At 40.9% G+C, this 20,397-nt stretch overlaps 1 protein-coding gene across 5 annotated transcripts in view; it reads left to right on the top strand.

The window, feature by feature from the left end:
• LOC109927795 (arf-GAP with dual PH domain-containing protein 1) overlaps positions 1–19,008 on the top strand; it is a 120,577-nt gene extending 101,569 nt beyond the window's left edge. For 4 of the 5 annotated variants that reach the window (XM_048609878.1, XM_048609881.1, XM_048609882.1 and 1 more), the window contains exons 6-11: positions 170–316; positions 1,447–1,530; positions 4,686–4,748; positions 11,905–11,976; positions 14,397–14,625; positions 16,289–19,008. In XM_048609878.1, the coding sequence (XP_048465835.1) occupies positions 170–316; positions 1,447–1,530; positions 4,686–4,748; positions 11,905–11,976; positions 14,397–14,625; positions 16,289–16,317 (624 nt within the window). In that variant the 3' untranslated portion in view covers positions 16,318–19,008. The remainder of the gene's footprint in view (positions 1–169; positions 317–1,446; positions 1,531–4,685; positions 4,749–11,904; positions 11,977–14,396; positions 14,626–16,288) is intronic. The other variant, XM_048609879.1, reaches the window with a different exon arrangement.
• Positions 19,009–20,397: the final 1,389 nt, after the last annotated feature.

Below are 20,397 nucleotides of genomic sequence, written 5' to 3' on the forward strand. Positions count from 1 at the left end.
ATTTGTTTATTAGTAATAACGATATTGGTGATCTGAGGATGAGAGCTGTTTGACTGTGCTGAAGTGGAAGGAGGACATTTTGCTAATACTGCCAGGCGTAATTGCAGCCAGGAGTTGGCAACTCTCCACCCTTCAGTTTGGTTCACCTTTTGCTTCCTCCATTTCCCAGGCTAAAGATCCAAAAGCTGTCCTGAGGCTCGAACAAATCAACGCCACTTTTCAACCAACGAAAATCGGGAATCCTAATGGATTGCAAATTACATACTTAAAAGACAACAGTACAAGGAATATATTTGTTTATCACGAAGATGGAAAGGTGAGACTATGCAAACTAAAGTGACAATTTTAAAATGGATGTGGAGTGTTAATGCATTAACAAAGCAGTTCGGGAAACAAGGTTGTGTGCATTTTATTTAAACTGTGGTCCTGCTTTTTATAAACAAATAGGTGTAGAGTGCGCTCTGTCTGGCTGATCACAGTAGACTGGCTGTTGGTGGTCTGTGGTCTTCTTTAATTATGTTTTGGGTCTCAGTTCAGTGACGCATGAGCTGGTTTCTCTTGAACTGCTATTTTTTTCGTGGAGTTGCTGCTGTTTCAATTACTGGTCTCAAGACGTGGCAAAGAAGACATGTGTGATTTACCATAGTTGGCAGCCAGGACATTTAAAACAGGCTGGTTTTTAATGGACTAGTATTGATGAAGTCATAGCTATTCTGAAAATGGGGTTGATCACGTCACCAAGTTGTTAATACTGGTGGTGTCGTTTTAAATATGCAGTACTGCCTCTGTACTCCACTTAAGTACCAGTCTGGGATCTGTGCTAAGTGGGATCTGAACACCCATGCTCCTCTTTAAAATAGCACCATGGAATCTTTCACATCCACAGAGGTTTAATATCCCACTACACAGAAAGACATCTCCAGCAGTGCCACACTCTCTCAGTCCTGCACTTGCAGTGTCAGCCTAAATTTTGTTCTCAAGTGCTGGCATGGGACTTTTTGAAAGTGACCTCGGTTGTGAGTTACTGAGCCATGGCTCACACATAATGAGCTACAAATTGCTGAACCGTGTAAGTTTTACACAATTTAAAGTCCACATAAAATTTTGTTATGGTCTATATGTTCAGAACTCTTTGTCCAGTGTCTTTCTTGTACATGCACCTGATAAAATGACGATGCACCCAGCACCTTCAACAAGTTAACCCACATTTAAATCGGCAACAAATGCAAAGTGCATCAAATTCAAAACACAATGCCTGTATTTATTTAAGGCTACAGTAATAGTTTAAACATAGGCTAATGGACATACAGCATCAGTCAGTTTCTTGGCCAGCAGATATATGGAGTTGGTTATTTTCTTGACCAAATTTACAGTGTCAGTCACTTGCCTGACCATCAGTGGTTATTTTTAAAAGATGTTTACTAATTCTTTTTCCTTTATAAACAGGAAATAGTTGACTGGTTCAATGCAATCCGAGCAGCACGTTTCCATTACTTACAAGTGGCATTCCCTGGAGCTAGTGATGCTGATGTGAGTCCTGTTATATATTTAACTTCTTTACCTGGGGAATGGTTAGAACGTGAAAATTGCTGCCAGAGATTGAGATGAATAGCTTAGCTGCCTTTCAGGGGAAGTGAAATAAACACATGAAAGAGAATGAAGTTGAAAGATATGTTGACAGGGTTTGATTAAATGGCGTGAGAGGAGGCTTCTGTAGTCTCTGTCCCTCTATTGAAATCCTATATCGCTTTTCTATTTTTCCTATCAAATGGACAACCTTTCGTTTTCCCCACATTGTACTCCATCTGCCAGATTTTTGCCCACTCATTTAAACCTACTGATATACTTTGTGTCTTCCTGGCTACATGTTTTTCCATCTATCTTTTACATTGCCGATAAGTTTGACTACAATACACTCAGTCCCTACAGCCACATCAATAACTTAGACGGTAAATAGTTGAGGTCCCAGTACTGATTCCTGTGGCTCTCCATTAGTTACAGTCTGCTACCCGAAGACGATGTGTTAATGCAACTCTATTTCCTGTTAGCTATCCAGTCTTCAATCCATGATCATGATAATGTATCATCCCCAACTAAAGTTCTGTTTAAGCTGTGTGCATGCACAGTCATTCCATGATTCTGTGTGTGGTGATTAGCAGTGGCAAGCTGATCATAGCATTGACATCCGCTTCTGAAAGTCACTGCTGCACACAGACCTCCGAGGCCTGCATAGCCGCAAAAATATGAGAGGGAATGCTGCCTTCAACTTCATGAGCTGTTATCTTGTACCTTTAACAAGGCCCCTTATTGAATGTATTTAGAAATCTAAATCAGTGTACCTACTGGTTCCTTTTTATCTACACCGGCTATTATAACCACAATCAACTTTAACGGATTTGTCAAAAATGATTTCCTTTTCAAAAAGCACCATCTTGGGCTGAATGGCCGATTTCTATGCTGTAAATCTGATGTCATTTTCAATTAATTTAGTTTGCAAAAGTTGGATTATTTTCCTTCTTTACAGTTTGCTGTTAAAACCATTTCTTCTTCACCAATTTACTTAGGGGGTCTAAAAAGGAATAAACTGAGAGCACAAATGCAGTGATTTTGTCCAGGAATGTACCTCATAATCTCCAGGAGTTCTCACTATACCAGAAAGAACAGCAACTTTGAGTACAATTTAATGCTGCACTGACCGAAAATCGAGGGTGACCCAGGTATCACAGAGATCAATTAATCTTAACCTGCAAACTCTCCTCTAAGTCCCATACCATCCTGACTTCGAAAATATATCGTCCAATCCTTCATTTCCACTGGGTCAAAGTCCTGGAATGCTCTATCCAACAATTAATATTGGAGTACCAACAGCACAGGGTTCAAGGATGCAGCTCACCACCACCTTTTCAAAGGTAAGTAGGGGTGGACAATAAACACCAACAACTTGGAATGAACTAAAAATAGGTTTTCCACTGCTTCGATACGAAGGCTTCAGTGCAGTGGTGTCTGTCAGTATTGTAAGTTATTGCTGGGTGTAATAGAGGTCACAATATTCTGAGCCATTTAGCTGTTCAATCAGGCCACAGTTAGCCTGAGTTTTGGCTGATGAGGGAGTTAGTTAGGTTTAGATTTAATATAGTTAGTTAGGTTTAGGCAGTTAAGACTGAGACGCGTCACTGAAGAGTTACATGGATCCGACAAGTTGCTGAATTCCTTGCTGCTTATTGATGACAAGGAACAGGGAGACATAGAGACAGTTGGAAGTATTGTGCAGCTGGGGCAACTTGACCCATGTAAATACCCTTATGATAAATCAAATAAGAATGTGAGTAATAGGAGCTAGCCTCTTGCCCGTGTGCTGCTATTCAGTAAGATCTTCAACCTCAGCTTCACTTTCTGCTATATCTCACAGCAATGTCAGTATTGAATGAACCCAGCAAATGAGTATCCATGGTCCCCTCCAATACAGAATTTTAAAGATTTACAAATCTGTGAGTGAAGACATTTCTCTTCACCTTAGCCCTAAGTGGCTGACTCCTTAGGCTGAAATATCTATCACTAATCCAAAACTCTACGGCCAGGGGAAATAGTCTCCTGGCACCAACCTCACAGTATGGTACAGGGGTCAGTTTTCTCTTATTCACTCATGGGATGTGGGCATGCTGGCTGGGCCAACATTTATTGCCTGTCCCTAGTTGCTTTTTGCAAAGCTGTTACTGAGCTGCCTTCTTGAATCCTACAGTCCATAGATAGACTCAAAATGCTGTTGGAGAGGGTATCCAAGTATTTTGACCCAATGACACAGAAGAAATAGCAATATATTTCCAAGTCAGGATGTTGAGTGGCTTGGAGGGGCACTGACATGTGGTGGTGTCCCCATGTATCTGCCATCCTTGACCTTGTCCTCGATGGAATAGTTATGGGTTTAGAATAGTCTGTTGAAGGATCTTAGGTGAATTTCTGCAGTGCATCTTTTAGATAGTACACACTGAGCATCGGTGATGGACAGAGTGAATGTTTATTGATGTGATGCCGATTAAACAAGCTGCTTTGTCCTGGATGGTGTCAAGCTTTTTGAGTGTTGTTGGAGCTGCATCCATCAGGCAAATGGGGAGCATTCCATCACACTCCTGACTTGTGACTTGAAGGTGGTTGACAGGATTTGGAGAGTCAGGAGGTCAGTTACAAATTGCAGGATTCCTAGCCTCTTACCTGTTCTTGTAACCATTTATATGGTCAATGGTAACCGTAGGATGTTGGTAGTACGTGCAATTCAGTGTTTTAATGCCACTGAATGTCAGTGGACGGTGGTTAGATTTCTCTCTTGTTATTACCTGGCACTAATATTAACTGCCATTTTTCAGCCATAGCCTGGATATTGCCCAGAGTTGACTAGAATGACAGCCTTGACATATTCTGCTGAAGGCAGATTATCAATATTCCCAGATTTGTTGTTTGGTTGGAACCTCTTTGCCTCACAACACAAAATCTTACATTAATGCTCTTCCTCTTCTGTCCCATCCACTGAAATCCCCATTACCGTCTCCAATGAGTAACATCATGAGATGGGGATCAAGAGCTCCCCTACAGGATCTAGCTATGTCACCCAGCCCTTGGTTTGAACTGTGGGTGTAATTCTGCCTAGTGTCCTGAGAAGATATTAACAGCAACACTTTTTTCCTTTGTAGCTGGTACCAAAACTGACGAGAAATTACGGGAAAGAAGGGTACATGGAGAAGACTGGTCCAAAGGTCAGTAAGACTTTTGCATTTAATATTTTTTCAATAATTTATGTATCTTTCAACCCTAAGAAAACTTTACTGTATATAAACAAGCTGGATAATATTTATATATCAAATGCTCTCCACTGTTACAATCCCAGCTGATGCTATTACTGGACTAGTCAGATCCCAGATTAAGACCTGCCTTGGTGGATTGTAAGTTTTATTTTTGCAGTTTGGTTACTGTGGTGGTCAGTCACTGAACAGATTCACATAGACCGGCAATGTACTTTGAACACAAGAATGTAAACATTTATTACACAAAAAAGGGAAGAAAAAGAACTGTATTACAATTTCTAGTCAAATACCAGATAAAGATTAAACCCTTTCACCCTCAATAATAACTTTACAACAACCTGAACCTCAGTGAAAGATCACCTAATTTCTGCTTTAAAGTTTCTTGTTCAGTTTGCACAGCTACAATCCACTCCTTCTCAGGAAATGTAGCAATTCACTTGCTGCGATTTATTTAGTTAGTGCCACTTCCTGAAATCCTTAAACAGACTTCTAGAACAGCTCAGAGATAGTAGGAACTGCAGATGCTGGAGAATCTGAGATAACAAGGTGTAGAGCTGGATGAACACAGCAGGCCGAGCAGGAAGGCTGAAGTTTCGGGCCTAGACCCTTCTTCAGAAATGGGGGAGGGGAAGGGGGTTCTGAAATAAATAGGGAGAGAGGGGGAGGCAGATAGAAGATGGATAGAGGAGAAGGTAGGTGGAGAGGAGACAGACCAGTCAAAGAGGCGGGGATGCACTTCACCAACACCTTCCACCCCAACCTTAAGGTCACCTGGACCATCTCTGATACCTCTCTCTCCTTCCTGGACCTCTCTGTCTCCATCTCTGGCAACCACCGAGAAACCGATATCCATTTCAAGCCCACCGACTCCCACAGCTACCTAGAATACACCTCCTCCCACCCACCTTCCTGCAAAAATGCCATCCCCTATTCCCAATTCCTTCGCCTCCGCTGCATCTGCTCCCAGGATGAGGCATTCCACTCCCGTACATCTCAGATGACCTCGTCTTTCAAGGACCGCAACTTCCCCCCCTCAGTGGTCGAGAACGCCCTCGACTGTGTCTCCCACATTTCCCGCAACTCATCCCTCACACCCCCTCCCCGCAATAACAACCAAAACAGAATCCCCCTCGTCCTCACGTACCAACCCACCAACCTCCAGATCCAACGCATCATCCTCCGACACTTCCGCCATCTACAATCCGACCCCACCACCAAAGACATTTTTCCCTCCCCACCCTTATCTGCTTTCCAGAGGGACCACTCTATCCGTGACTCCCTTGTCCGCTCCACACTCCCCTCCAGCCCCACCTCACCCGGCACTTTTCCCTGCAACCGCAGGAAGTGCTATACCTGCCCCCACACCTCCCCCCTCACCCCCATCCCAGGCCCCAAGAAGACTTTCCACATCAAGCAGATTTTCACCTGCACATCTGCTAATGTGGTATACTGCATCCGCTGTTCCTGTTGTGGCCTCCTCTACATCGGGGAAACCAAGCGGAGGCTTGGGGACCGCTTTGCAGAACACCTATGCTCGGTTCGCACTAAACAACTGCACCTCCCAGTCGCGAACCATTTCAACTCCCCCTCCCATTCCTCAGATGACATGTCCATCCTGGGCCTCCTGCAGTGCCACAACGATGCTACCCGAAGGCTGCAGGAACAGCAACTCATATTCCGCTTGGGAACCCTGCAGCCCAATGGTATCAATGTGGACTTCACAAGCTTCAAAATCTCCCCTCCCCCGACCGCATCCCAAAACCAGCCCAGCTCGTCCCCGCCTCCCTAACCTGTCCTTCCTCCCACCTATCCCCTCCTCCCACCTCAAGCCGCACCCCCATCTCCTACCTACTAACCTCATCCCGCCCCCTTGACCTGTCCGTCCTCCCTGGACTGACCTATCTCCTCCCTAACTCCCCACCTACACTCACCTTTACTGGCTCCATCCCCACCTCTTTGACCGGTCTGTCTCCTCTCCACCTATCCATCTTCTATCCGCCTGCCCCTCTCTCCCTATTTATTTCAGAACCCGCTTCCTCTCCCCCATTTCTGAAGAAGGGTCTAGGCCCGAAACGTCAGTTTTCCTGCTCCTCTGATGCTGCTTGGCCTGCTGTGTTCATCCAGCTCTACACCTTATTCTAGCACAGCTCACATTTCTTAAGGTGAACTCATTAATCTACTCTTCCAAAGCCTTCTCTTTCTTGAGTTTTTCTCCTGCTGACTTTTAAACCGCTAAAGATTTTGCCAAACTGCTTTGGAGGTGGCTAAGCTAACAGCACCTTTTGCTGCCACAGACTTCTCTCTGCCAGAAAGCTGCATACTCTCTGACCTTTGGGATGGTTCTCCCTTTAGAAAAGGAAATTAGTTTCTGTCTCTACAACAACCCGACATTTTTCATTTGTCTTTTACCCTTTTACTGAACTGTTCACCTTGAGGTTTTCTGTTTAGAGGGTCTCAGTTAAACGCATGTAAACACATTTCTATATAACCCTTTGCCATTTGGAACTCAAAAATAAAACTGAAGTTGTCTTTCTTAATACATATAATATAGAAATACCAATCAAACTTAGAGCAATACATGGTTTTGAACCGAGTTTCCAATTAATATCAAAATAGAATAAACCTTCATCACAGCGTGAAGTGAAATAAGGATCTCTTGTGTAGATCCCGAGTCAGTTAATCTAACTTCACCCATCCAGAATATCACATCATCCGATCTCATCTAAGGTTCTCCTCCATTGATTTCCTAGAAAGGCAGTGCGGAGGGTGAACTGCTGTTTACATGAGGAATGTCTCCCTTCCATCTTTTCCAAATATTCCTTTCACCAGTTTTAAACTCATACATTTCTTCCAGGCTCTTTACAGATGTGAAGTTCTGTTCAAGATTAACCTCCCCCAGGCCACTCGGTGTTTGAATCCTCAGTTTGAACAGAAAATGCTCCAAGTGCGACACAGTCAAGTGTACAAGATGTACAGTCATCTGTACAAGATCGCCTCTTGTGGGCCAGGGAGAGAAAGCATGAACCCTGTTGCTTCTTCTGCTTCTAAGCCTAATGTTGCACACCCACGCCCTCAGGGTCTGACTCCACTAATGGCAACTTGCTCAAAGCAACCACTTACCTTTCCAACTGCTCCTCCAATTACAAGTGGGCCCAGAGACAAAAGTAGAATTTGCTGGAAAAGGTCAGCAAGTGCGGTAGCATCTGTGGAGATAAATCAGAGTTAACGTTTCGGGTCAAGTGACCCTTCCTTAGAACCAAGCCCAGTATCAGCAAATACAAGTGAGAACCAGCTTGTGATTGGAGGAACACCAGAGACGGGGTCCTTCTGATTGGAGAAGCACCAGAGATGGGGCGTTTGATTGGAGGACCCCCAGAGATGGGGGCTAAAGGAAGGGTCCCCGATGTTTAGCACGAAGTGTGCCCCCTGTCCTTGGCCTTGATCCTCTCACCTGGAGTCTTCAGGTTTAATTGAAGATGATTTGCAGTGTCTTACTTAACTGGAATGCATTTAGGGGTACAGGTGGTTAGAGGAGTTGGGTTACATGATGAAACCTCCATGAACACACCCAGCTCTCATTGGAAACACTGTCCCTCAGCTACCTTCCTACCTACTACAAAAACTCCATTTAGTTTTTACTGAGTCCTTTGACCTTGAGATTAGCTTCATTTTATGTCTGTTCACTGTCTTTATATCGCGAGCATGGTTTTCTGGGTGTAGTCTGACCAGGGCCCTGTACCGTTAAGCAATCTATTTTCCTTTAAAGACGCTATATAAATTCAAGAACAAAAACAAAGTTGTTGGAAAAGCTCAGCAGGTCTGGCAGCACCTGTGAAGGAGAAAACAGAGTTAACGTTTTGGGTCCGGTGACCCTTCCTCAGAACTGATGGTAGCTGGGAAAACGTCAGTTTATATGCAGAAAATAGGGAGGTGGGTGGGGTAGGGAGTAAACAATTGGATAAGGCCCAAAGAGAGAGAAAGACAGTTGGACAGTCAAAGGAGTTGCTAATGATCAGGCTGGGACTGATGTTTTCCCAGCCACCATCAGTTCTGAGGCATGGTCACCGGATCCAAAACGTTAACTCTGTTTTTTTCCTTCACAAATGCTGCCAGACCTGCTGGGCTTTTTCAGCAACTTTGTTTCTGTTCCTGATTTACAGCATCCGCAGTTCTTTCGGTTTCTGTATAAATTCAAGTTGGTGTTGTCTCAGTGATTTTAGTGAAATGCTAACTCAATTAAAACATGGCAACAATCCTTTCTATTTCACAAGAACAATTTGCATTTATTTAGCATCTCGCTGAATCCCCCACTATCAACATTCTTGGGGTCACCATTGACCAGAAACTCAACTGGACTTGACACATAAACATAGTGCTTACAAGAACAGGTCAGAAGCTAGGAATACTGTGGCAAGTAACTCACTTCCTGACTCCCCAAAGCCTGTCCACCATCTATAACATGCAAATCAGGAATGTGATGGAATACTGCCCACTTGTCTGGATGGGTGCAGCTCTGATAACACTCCAGAAGCTTGACACCATTCCCAGGACAAAGCAAACCGCTTGATTGGCATCACATCCACCACCTTCAACATTCACTCCCTTTACCACTGACACATAGCGTGTACCATCTGCAAGATGTGCTGTGAAAACTCACCAAGCTTCCTTCAAAAGCACCTTCCAGACCTGTGAACCCTACCACCCAGAAGGACAAAGGCAGCAGATGCAGTGGGAGTGAGTTCTCCTGCAAGTCTTACCTGGCTTGGAAATGTATTGCTGTTCCTTCAGTATCACTGGGTTGAAACCATAGAACTCCCTCCCTAAGGGCATTGTGGACCTACCTACACCTGAAGAACTGCAGCAGTGCAGGAAGGCAGCTCACCACCTCTTTCTCCAGGGCAACTAGGAGCGGACAATAAGCCAGTGATGCCCGTATCTCATGATTCTATTTTTTAAAATGTAGTGAAATGGCTGAAGCTGATTCCTGAGACCATTATCAGACTGAACTTTATACTGAGCTGCATAAGGAGATGTTAGGTCCATGATTACTACACCACCCATTGTATACGTATGAGGCTCATAGTCGTGATATTCTTTGACAAAGTCATTATTTTGTGAGAAAGGAATGTATTTCTTCATGGGCCTAGAATCAGTCTTTTTGTTTCAAAAGAATTTCTCATTTCTGTTTTCACTAACTGTATCTTTAAGAGGTTTCTCATCATGATATGGCGACTTCTCAGACAACCACCAGTTGTTTTGATAAGAGGAAGTTAAACTCTTAGCCTCTGTAAATGAATCAACTAATTCAGTGGGCATCAAGCTCAACTAATGTCTCTTCCAGTCTGCTGTCTCCCCCTGCTGGTAGATGTGGTTGAAGCACCCAAATTCCCCAGCAGTTTCACAATTGCAGTCAGATCTGAACTCAGTTTCTAAAAGCCAATTCCGAGTCTGTGGTACAATCCCAAAATTTTGGACTTCCAACTTTGAATGAACCCACTGCTATTCAGCAAGTCCCGGTTGTTTTTGCTTTTCTGTTCTTAAACCAGAGTCTTTGTCGAGTGGCATAGCTGTAGACAGCTTCCCACCATAGCAGCACCGTTGCTGCATTGTGGTTAAACCATTCATTAATATTGTCTGCTTCCTTCACCATCGGCATCTTACTGTTCTCTTGCTAACCCTTCCAACGGTGAATATTCTCCAATCCCTTCTGTGCTGCTAACATTTCCAAACAGCACATGCAAAAGCAGAATAGGAGAAACCAGAACAGGCTTAACTCCTGGCCAGTTTCTGTAATCCACTCCTTACCAGGGAAAAATCTTCCACGAAACTTTCTTAACCAGACACAATCCTCGCTTAGTGATTTAAAAAAAAAACACCATTGTTCAATGGACAGCAGTAGATCTTAAAGCAGGCTGCTGAAAGACACAGCACAATATTATCAGCATTACTTTAGTGAACAGTCTCTTTTGCTCAGCAATCTGATTCGAGGTGTATTGGTTTTAATAAGATTGTTTGGGTTGTCTGATGAATCTAATGATTTAAGAATTTTGAACATTAACCTGAAATTCTACTAATTTCCTAGAACCACATTTTCCTTGTCTGAGAGGCAAATTAGTACCTGTCCCCGAGAGGAGGGTAGGTGATTTTATAGAGAGACAACAATGCCCACAAAATAAATATGGACAGTAGGAGTCTGCACATTTTGGGATGGAGCGGTCAGGAGGTTTCTACCCTGGGGACCTATGCACACATTATCCACCACCCTGATTATGGATTCTCTCCACCGGTGCATAGTGGCTGTAGAGTTTACCCAGATTATTTTTTTCTTTATTCTTTCATGGGATGTGGGCAATCACTGGCAATTTGTTACCCATCCCAAATTGCCCTTTAATGGAGTGATTTGCTAGAGCCCGTCGAGTCTGTGGGTCTGGAATCACATGTAGGCCAGGCCAGGTAAGAATGGCAGATTTCCTTAAAGATGTGTTGCAGAAAATTGCTTGCGGCGCTTGAGCAGCATGTCCAAAACCACCTAGAAGGACAAGATCATGGTAACACATGCAGCTGTCTCTTTCCCCTCCAAGTTATATATTTTATATCTCTTGTTCCTTCTTTCACTGCTGCTGGGTCAATATACTGGAACTCCCTTTCTATCAGTGCTATGGTGTCTATGCACCACATGGACTGCAGCTATTCAAGAAAGTGGATCACTACCACCACTTTCTCAAAAGTAATTAGGGATGGGCAATAAATGCTGGCCTTTCCAGCAAAAACCACATCGCAAGAATGAATTTTGAAAACAAATCCAATTAGACAATATATGCAGACTTGACATATCTGTAAAAGCAAGATCACAGATAATGATCAGTTTGAATTTGTGTAATTGTAAAATAAATTGTCCTGTTTATTTTTCATGACCATTTGTTCTGCTTGAAAGCTTTTCAGTCATTCCTTTTTCTGCTTCAAAACTTCCTGTGGAAGTGCAGATGTGCTCTTAAATGTTAAATGACTTGTTGCGATTGAAAAATGACTTTATATATTTATCTTACAGAACTAGCTTTCATCCTGTCTTTTACATCCATGCTTCTAACCTTGTTCTGTGTTTCATCAGCAAACTGAAGGGTTTAAGAAACGATGGTTCACGTTAGATGACAGAAGGCTGATGTATTTCAAAGACCCACTGGTAGGCACAGGACACATGTATTCATTTCTTACTTTCAGGAAATTGACATGTTTCTTTTTCTTTAAAATTCAGAGTGTAATCTCTTCCAGGCAAACTCTGGTACTGGATTCCTCTAATTCCATTGCTAGCAAAATTCATTTTTTAATTTATGAAATAAATATGAATTTTCTACCATGTAAAAAAAGTGATAATTTTATCCATTTCATGTACAAACTGACTGTAAAGAAGGATAAGTATAATTAAATTGCATCTAAAATCAAAGCAATCTGTATGTACTCAAGTACCTAGCCTGCTTTGTCTTTGAGGGCCAATAACCTCCAGTTGATTGTTAAGTAACAAGTACAAAATGGGAAATCCATGGGAAGACATTGGTCTACCCCAGCAGCAATGAATCCTTGGCACTGAACATTCTTTTCTGTCCGAGAAAGTGGACAGAATGTACAATATGCTGCCAGTACACTATGAGATCCGCTTCTGCCCCACCTGTTGTTCACTGCGACCCAGCTTGCTAACATATTCAGCTGAATGAATTTCATTGACCAAACTGCTACTTATAGATGTCGCAATGTGTATTTTTATAATTAAACTCAAAAAGGCAGCATCAGGGAGAATGGTCCCAGAATATTCTTCCAGTATGAGATTAAACACAGAGGTTTGTCTTTAAATGTGATGTTGTTGCATTTTGATTGCGGCCACTTGCAGATAACAAAATGATTTGGCACTGTGTCTTATCACCTGTGTGCTGGGAAAACTCTTGGCCAGAATCTGAGCTGGTATTTGATTGCATGACATTGCTTCCATGTTCTGAATGCTCAACTGTAGAAACTGTTCATTAAAGATAACAAGTGCCATTGAAGGAACCTTTTTAATAATTAAATAGTTAAATAGTTGCATTGTACCATCATGGTTAAAAAAAAGTGATCATCTACTTCAAAAATTCAGTGAACAATTAATTCTTTTCAATGTGTGATAGTGAAGGATTCCTCTTTCCCTTTGCTGTCTCTTTCCATAGAACTATAACAACTGGCACTTATTTAGCATCTTCAACATAGAGCAACATCCCAAGGCATTTATGATAACCAAAAATATCAGGGTATCAAGCCAAAGGAGTAGAGAAGTTTCAGGGTTAGGGGACATTTTTGATTTGATTTATTATTGTCACATGCACCTAGATACAGTAAAAGTTTTGTTTTGCAGTATAGGCAGATCATACCATAAAACGTGCATTAGGGTAATAGAGCTAAGAATATTGTGTTACGGCTGCAGCAAAGGTGCACAAAGAGTGAGATCAACATTAAATTTAAAATTTGAGGTCCATTCAGAAGTCTGATAACAGCGGGGAAGAAACTGTTCATGAATCTCTTGGTACTTGTGTAAACATAGTGGGGTGGGTGGGGTGTGGTTGTAGTATTTGGACGGATGAGAACTGGGAGGGAAGCTCGACACAACATGAGGCTGAAGACACAGTTATCAATGGAGAAGAGGGTGTGGGATTGTGAAAGAGAGGCAGAGGGCTGGAGGTGGAGGATTAGATGAGCTATGATTAGATTTTATGATCCATATCCCTTCATGTTCTTATCAAAATAAAAATCTAATAATATTGGTCTTTGACATTTCACTTGAATTGCAGCTTTGACATTTCTCTTGAACTTCAGCTTCCACAGCTTTTTTGCTGGAAGAGAGTTGCACTTTGTGCGATACAGAACTCCCTGATTTCACTGATGAATAGCCTGGCTCTAATTTAAAGGAGGAAAGGGACGAAGAGCCAGGAAGTATTCCCACTGATTCTGGGAACAGCTGTGGAAAGGATTAGGGTCAGCGACATTGTTAATATATCCCACCACACAGCCCTAGATAAAATACCCACTGCCACATACTGTTTAGGTTCAAATGATGAGAAAGAAAGATTTGTATTTATAGTGCAGCTTTTGCACCCTAGGATGTCCCAAAGCACATTACAACCAATGACACAAAGACACAGATGAAATGCAATGGCTAATTTATACATAAAAGGATCCCACAACCATGACAATGACCAGATAATCTTTTCCAATGATGTTTCTTGAAGGATAAATAAGGTCACAACTCTGGGGATAACTCATTGGTTTAGTTTAATGTCTTATTTGATAGATAGCACCTCCAACAGTATAGCATTCATTTAGTATCTCCCTGCACATGGCAACTTAGATCTTTATGCTTACAGTCCTGGATAGGCACTTGAACCCAGGCACTCAGGCCTGCTAACTCTGAGGCTGGTGCACTACCCATTGCACCTTGAAAGCAAGTGCTTGGGTACAACTGTGGGATTGTACCCCAGCAAGAATGGTCCAATCTTTCAAAATAGATCACTTTCACAGCCCTCCCTGAAGCAGAACAACGTTAACGAGAGAAGATAAAACATCCCCGTTCTCTCATTGCAGGATGCCTTCGCTCGGGGTGAAGTGTTCATCGGGAGTAAGGAAAATAGCTATAGTGTTTTAGATGGTCTTCCTCCCTCAACCCAAGGGAATCATTGGCAATATGGAATTACCATAGTAACCCCTGACAGGAAGTTCTTGTTTGCATGTGAGACTGAGAGTGAACGTCGCATTTGGATGGAAGCCTTTCAGAAGGTTATTGACCGGGCAATGTTGCCCCAAGAGTATGCAGGTAAGGAACAAAAGTCTTTGTGTAAAGTCTCCTTCCTCATGTAGACAGAGAGTCTGTGGAGTAATCAACAACAACCTGTGCCTATATAGCAAGTTTACCATAGCAGAAAGTCTCAAGGCACCTTCACAGGTGTTACCAAATAAAGTTTGGCATTGAGCTATGTGAGGAGATATTAGGAGAACCTAAACCTGGTCAAAGATGTAGGTTTTAAGTAGACTCTTAAAGAAGGAAGAGGGAGTTGGCAAGGTTTACCGAATGAGTTCCAGAGCCTAGGCTCCAGATAGCTAAAGATACAATCAGTAGGGATGAAGCAATTAAATTTGGGGTTGCATATGTGGCCAAAATTAGAACACTGCAGATATCTCAGATGGTTGTAGGATGGAAGATGGTCACAGTGATAGAGAGAGGAAAATCCATGGAGAGATTTGAAAACAAAGGTAAGAATTTTCAAAATTGGAGGCATTGCCTGACCAGGAGCTGATGTAGTTCAGCAAACACAAAGGTGAAGGCTGAAATATACTCAAAATTGTGAATGCTGTCAAGGCTTCGTACCAAAACTAGGACTCACTATCTTTCAATGCACATGATTTTGTGTAATTAAATTCAATGTGTCTTCTCTCCCTTTGTATAGCTCTGGAACCAGGATATCATTTAAAAAGTGACATAATAAAGACTAATGATAAAACAATGCTGATTATCAGCTGTGATGCATATTTCTGTGTATACACTACTGGCAATCTGCTTTGGAATAATTCATTCAATTACTTGAGCATTAGTCTATGTCACATACTTTGGCACAGATACTTCATGCATTGAAATGAAAATTTGCCACAAAATCTGTTTCTTTGAAGAATGGTTAAAACCCACGCAAACTTCAACTGCATCTGTCTTGAAGCCATTAATCTGTTTATTTTATTTCATTTTTTTTAAGCATCTGAAGCATTTTGCAGTTTTGGAATTTGATTTCTCTTTTAATGCATTTGTCCTCCAGCAACAGGTCAGCGAAATCTGATAAGTACCTGCTGGAGACTGCGATCATGATCTCCCACAGTGGAATATGTTAGCTCCTTCCCCTTTCCCCATTTCCTGCATTTGTTTGAAATATTTTCTCCAAAGTTTAAACAAGCTGATATATGTAGGGGAAGAAATCTCATTCATCAAAACACTAATTACCCTTTAATAAGTTTTTAATATATATGATTTCATACAACAAATATGCCTCAATTTGCAAGGAATGAAACTCAACTGTTGACTAATTAATCTGCGTAGACGTGCTCTACTGAGCTAATAGATTTAGCAGACAGACTGAGGCAAAGAGAACAGTCCAATTCATCAGTCTGTTGCAAACGTCACCCATGACACCTTAATTGTGCCTCCATTATTGTGTCAATTAATCACCCACCCTCCATTCCATCACTGTTTCCCCTCCCTTGATTTCCTTGTTTTTTTCACCTGTTTAAAACATGTTCAATCTAACATCTTTCAGTTCTGACCAAAAGTTATGGACCTGGAGCATCAGCTGATTCCCTCTCCATAGATATCAGAATTTTCTGCTTTTAGGATAGGGTACTATATATATTTTTTTTTGAAATACTAAGTTTCTTTGTTGTCAAAAATGTATTTTCAACAAAAATGACATCCTTTATTTTGTCTTATTTTCCAGTGGAAGCACATTTTAAACACAAGCCATAGAAGATCCTTGGTTTCTGAGGCTGTGGGCACATTAGGATTTCATCTGCTCGTCACTGTTCTTTTTCAAATATGGATTGTTTGGTGTTTGTGCAGCAGTCTGTTTCCCTTACCTCCGTCCGTAATACCCAAAACTCCCTCCCTCCTCCCAATGACTACCACAATAGGGATGGGGAGGTGGTATACAAGCACCTGAAGAAAATTAAACTGTAGCGAGGAAAGTGAAGTTGAAAGTGATGTGCATGTCACTAAATTGTAAAATCAAGAGCATGAATTTCACTTCAGCATTTGGGATGACTGTCAAAACACATGGTTCATTACACACAACACTGCATGAGTATTTCTATTTGTTAATATTTAATCACAATGTTTCCACTGCAGTAGGACACTATAAATACAGTGATGTGAAAGGCTTAAGTTTTTTTAAAAATTCAGTCTCATGTACCCACCTGTAATTGTCCATTGCTGGTCATGTGCCAATTCTCTGTGCGTCAACTTTGTTCTTACAGTCTTCAAGCAACTGTATTTAAGTATACGAAGTAAAACTTAAATTTAGCTGTACAGACTTTGATGATCAGTGATTCTACATGATAAACTTTCTCGAAGGGGAGGCAATGGCCTAGTGGTATTATGGCTGGACTGTTAATCCAGAGATCCAGATGATGTCCTGGGGACCGGGGTTTGAATCCCACCAAGGCAGATGGTGGAATTTGATTTCAATAAATATCTGGAATTAAGAGTCTAATGATGACCATGAATCCATTGTCGATTGTTGGGAAAAACCCATCTGGTTCACTAAGGTCTTTTAGGGAAGGAAACTGCCATCCTTACCTGGTCTGGTCTACATGTGACTCCAGACCCACAGCAATGTGGTTGACTCATAACTGCCCTCTGGGCAATTAGGGATGGGCAATAAATGCTGCCTAGCCCTCATCTGTCAATGAATAAAAAAAATGTCCGTAAAGACGTTTTGTTTTAGTTGCAATTGTGACGACTTACCTAGAAAACTTGAAATTGTTTTTTATTTCTTGTGTGTATATTTTCTGTGGATTGCCAAACAAAAAATACAAATATAGGTGTCAGTAAAGCTGAAATTACAGTCAGTACCTAGGCTCACAATGGTACTGCTGTCTTCTGTACAAAATGTACAGCTTGAATTAAATTGTGTATGAAGCTGTTTTTAGAGGAGTGTGTTCTCAGAGATGTGTTCTCTATTTAAAGGAAATAATAATTAGCTTTTCTGTACTGCTCAGCTTAATGTTAAATTTTAGTGATATGTTGTGTTCTGTGATGTTTGTGCCAGATAATAGTGTAATATAAGATTACCATGGTAAACAATGTAAAAAGCCTTCACATTGCAACAATTCTTCCTAAATTGTATCCACAGCTTTTTAATATGCATATTTTTTAAAACTGACGTAAAAAGATCTGAAATTTATTTTGCAAAGTTGTGAATTAATTCCTCCAATTAAACCACCAACCCTATCAATCAATTTTCATTCACCAGTGTGCAGTACCTTAGTTACAGTAACATTAATATTACACTAAATGCATTCTTTAAAGGTGTACCTCAACAATGGGACCAATAATCTTTTCTCAGATGTAATCTCAGCTCAACCATTAAGCATCCCTAAGGTACCTCAAATAATAGCGTCCAAAACATAGAATCTCTAACAATGTATAGCAAGCTTGTTACATATGGAATTTATGGAGACTAAACATGGTTGTGTGATGGATTTTTCTGAACAAAATGTCAGTGGGAACATGCTGTTATGATGTGGTTGTTCCAGTCTTCGAAGGGAAAGAATATTGACTTGGAGATTCTACTATAACAGTTTGATAATTTGGAAAAGTGGATTATGTCAACTGACATGGAATGAAACTGCTTTTCTAGGTGTCACTGAAAGCACGCTAGGGAACAATATGCTTCAGCAAACCAACACATCAAGAGAGCGGATTTGAGATGAGCCTCAGCAGACTTTTTAAGGCAAGAAGTGAATTAAGTGAAGGAAAAAAATCTACATTATATTCTTTATTCCAAATACAGAATGAAGTTTTCAGAATTTAATTTATATATCGCTATGTGCAATTTGCACTGTTTCAGTCTCCTTGTTTTTGTTCACCTGTACCTCCCTGCATAATTCAATAGATTCACAGCCAGTATTTCAAAATAGATTGTAGCTGAAGAATCGTGCATTGGAAGTAACACAACACCTACATTTTCTTTGTTTCTTCTCTTGTACTTATTGGGATTTTTATTGGTCCATATGATCACTTACATATGGCTTTTGGAAATGTAAAATGTTATGCTGCTAACAATTAAAATGAAGTACGCACTGGTAGCTAAAGAATAGCAGAACTAATTTTACTTAAGTAATTTTTAAGGTTTCAGGCAATATACTTGAATAGGAATGTTATCAAAAAAGTGGATAACAGAAAATAAAGATCCTGATGGTTACGAGGAAGAGTAAAATGAACCATAGAATTAATTAAAGCATAAATGTGTTCATATCCATTCCATTTGTGTTATTTTAATATGGTGTGCATTTGATTATGGAAATTATGCATAATGTACAGTGGAGAATATGGTGCTGAAATGAAATACTTAAGTTATCATGGTGTCCCAGATCAGACTTTGTATTTTGATTACTTTCAATTAAAAGGTCTTGATTGTGTTGCACAAATGAGGCAATATGATTTGTGGTAATTGTCTGTTATTCTTTCAGAATGATTTAAACAATTCCTTTTGGTACAGAGTCTTTAAGTGCAAGGACACTGCAGTAAAAACAAAAGTCTTTTTGTTAGCTGCCTCAAAATATGCAACTACAAATGACACAATTACCAGCACTTTTCAGGATCTAGTTGTCTCACTAGCTCTCTAAATGAAACTATTGAAAATTAAGGGCTCACATTCCCTAAAAACTATATCAAGACTGTTCAAGTGCATCATATATCTGAGTAATTTGGGAAATGACCAATGGTAAATTCAACATATTTGGAAGGACAAGTGATTTTCAGCTTCTGCTTTCTAGAACCTTTCATTTTTTTGGGGAGTAATGAGTTCTCACATCTTGGCCAGTCTGTTGTAATCTAATGCTGAAATTGATGGCTAGTCAATTAGTCAACAACTCTGTTATCATGTGATGAGCATGATAATAAAAGGTAAACTAAGATGGCCATTGGTCTTCTTTCATCTAGTAATTCCTACATGGCTCAAAATGATGGGTGTTCAAATACAGGTACTGAGAGGCAAAAAAAACAATGTGTCCAAACTTGCCACCATTTCAGTGTCTTCTAAGTAAGAAATTGTTGTTGCATGGGCCTTGTGACGCCCACATCAAATTCAGAATTAAAAAAAACATCATTGTTCATCTGGAGTTATGCTCTGCACGTGACTGCTGAACTTGCCCATTCACCATTTATTGAAAAGTAATCAAATGTGAGTGAGATACTCAGAGTTTGAATTGACCAGGTAGGATGCTATAAAGATACAAATCTTCATTGGTTCTATAAATACTTAATGGGCATGTGACTCCATTTATAACTGAAAGAATGGGACTTCAAGAGTAGTGTTTTTACTTCACTCCTTGAGGCAACATTGGTGGCAGTCTGCAGGGATGTTAGTGGGGAGTTTGGTTATTCATTCATCTCTAGCAGGTATAGAACATTTGCCCTTACAAAAATATTATCTCAAAATGATGTACAAAGATTAACCAGTTACCTTGGGGTCCCAATTAACTGGACTAGAACTTATTCTAACTACGTAGACAAGTCAAGCCACAGTATTCAAGTAACAAAGCAGTGAGAAAGAGAGGAAAAAAAAACTATAAATTGCTTCTCTTTTTAAGACTGACCTTGTTATCTCTATCCAGAATTTATTCCCCCCTCCCCGCCACCGAAAGGAGCGCAAACCTTTTGAGATCCTTAGTTCAATCAATTATTGTAAAATCTCACCTGGTCCACTAATGTACTTTAGGGAAGTAAAGCTGCTATCCTTACCCTGGTTTGGTCTACATTAGATCCCAGGTCAATGCAATTTAATTGATTGTTAACTGCTCTTGAGGGCAATTAGGGATGGGTAAC

The sequence above is a fragment of the Rhincodon typus genome, chromosome 21 (genome assembly GCF_021869965.1).
Source record: "Rhincodon typus isolate 14 chromosome 21, sRhiTyp1.1, whole genome shotgun sequence".
Classification (NCBI taxonomy): domain Eukaryota; kingdom Metazoa; phylum Chordata; class Chondrichthyes; order Orectolobiformes; family Rhincodontidae; genus Rhincodon; species Rhincodon typus.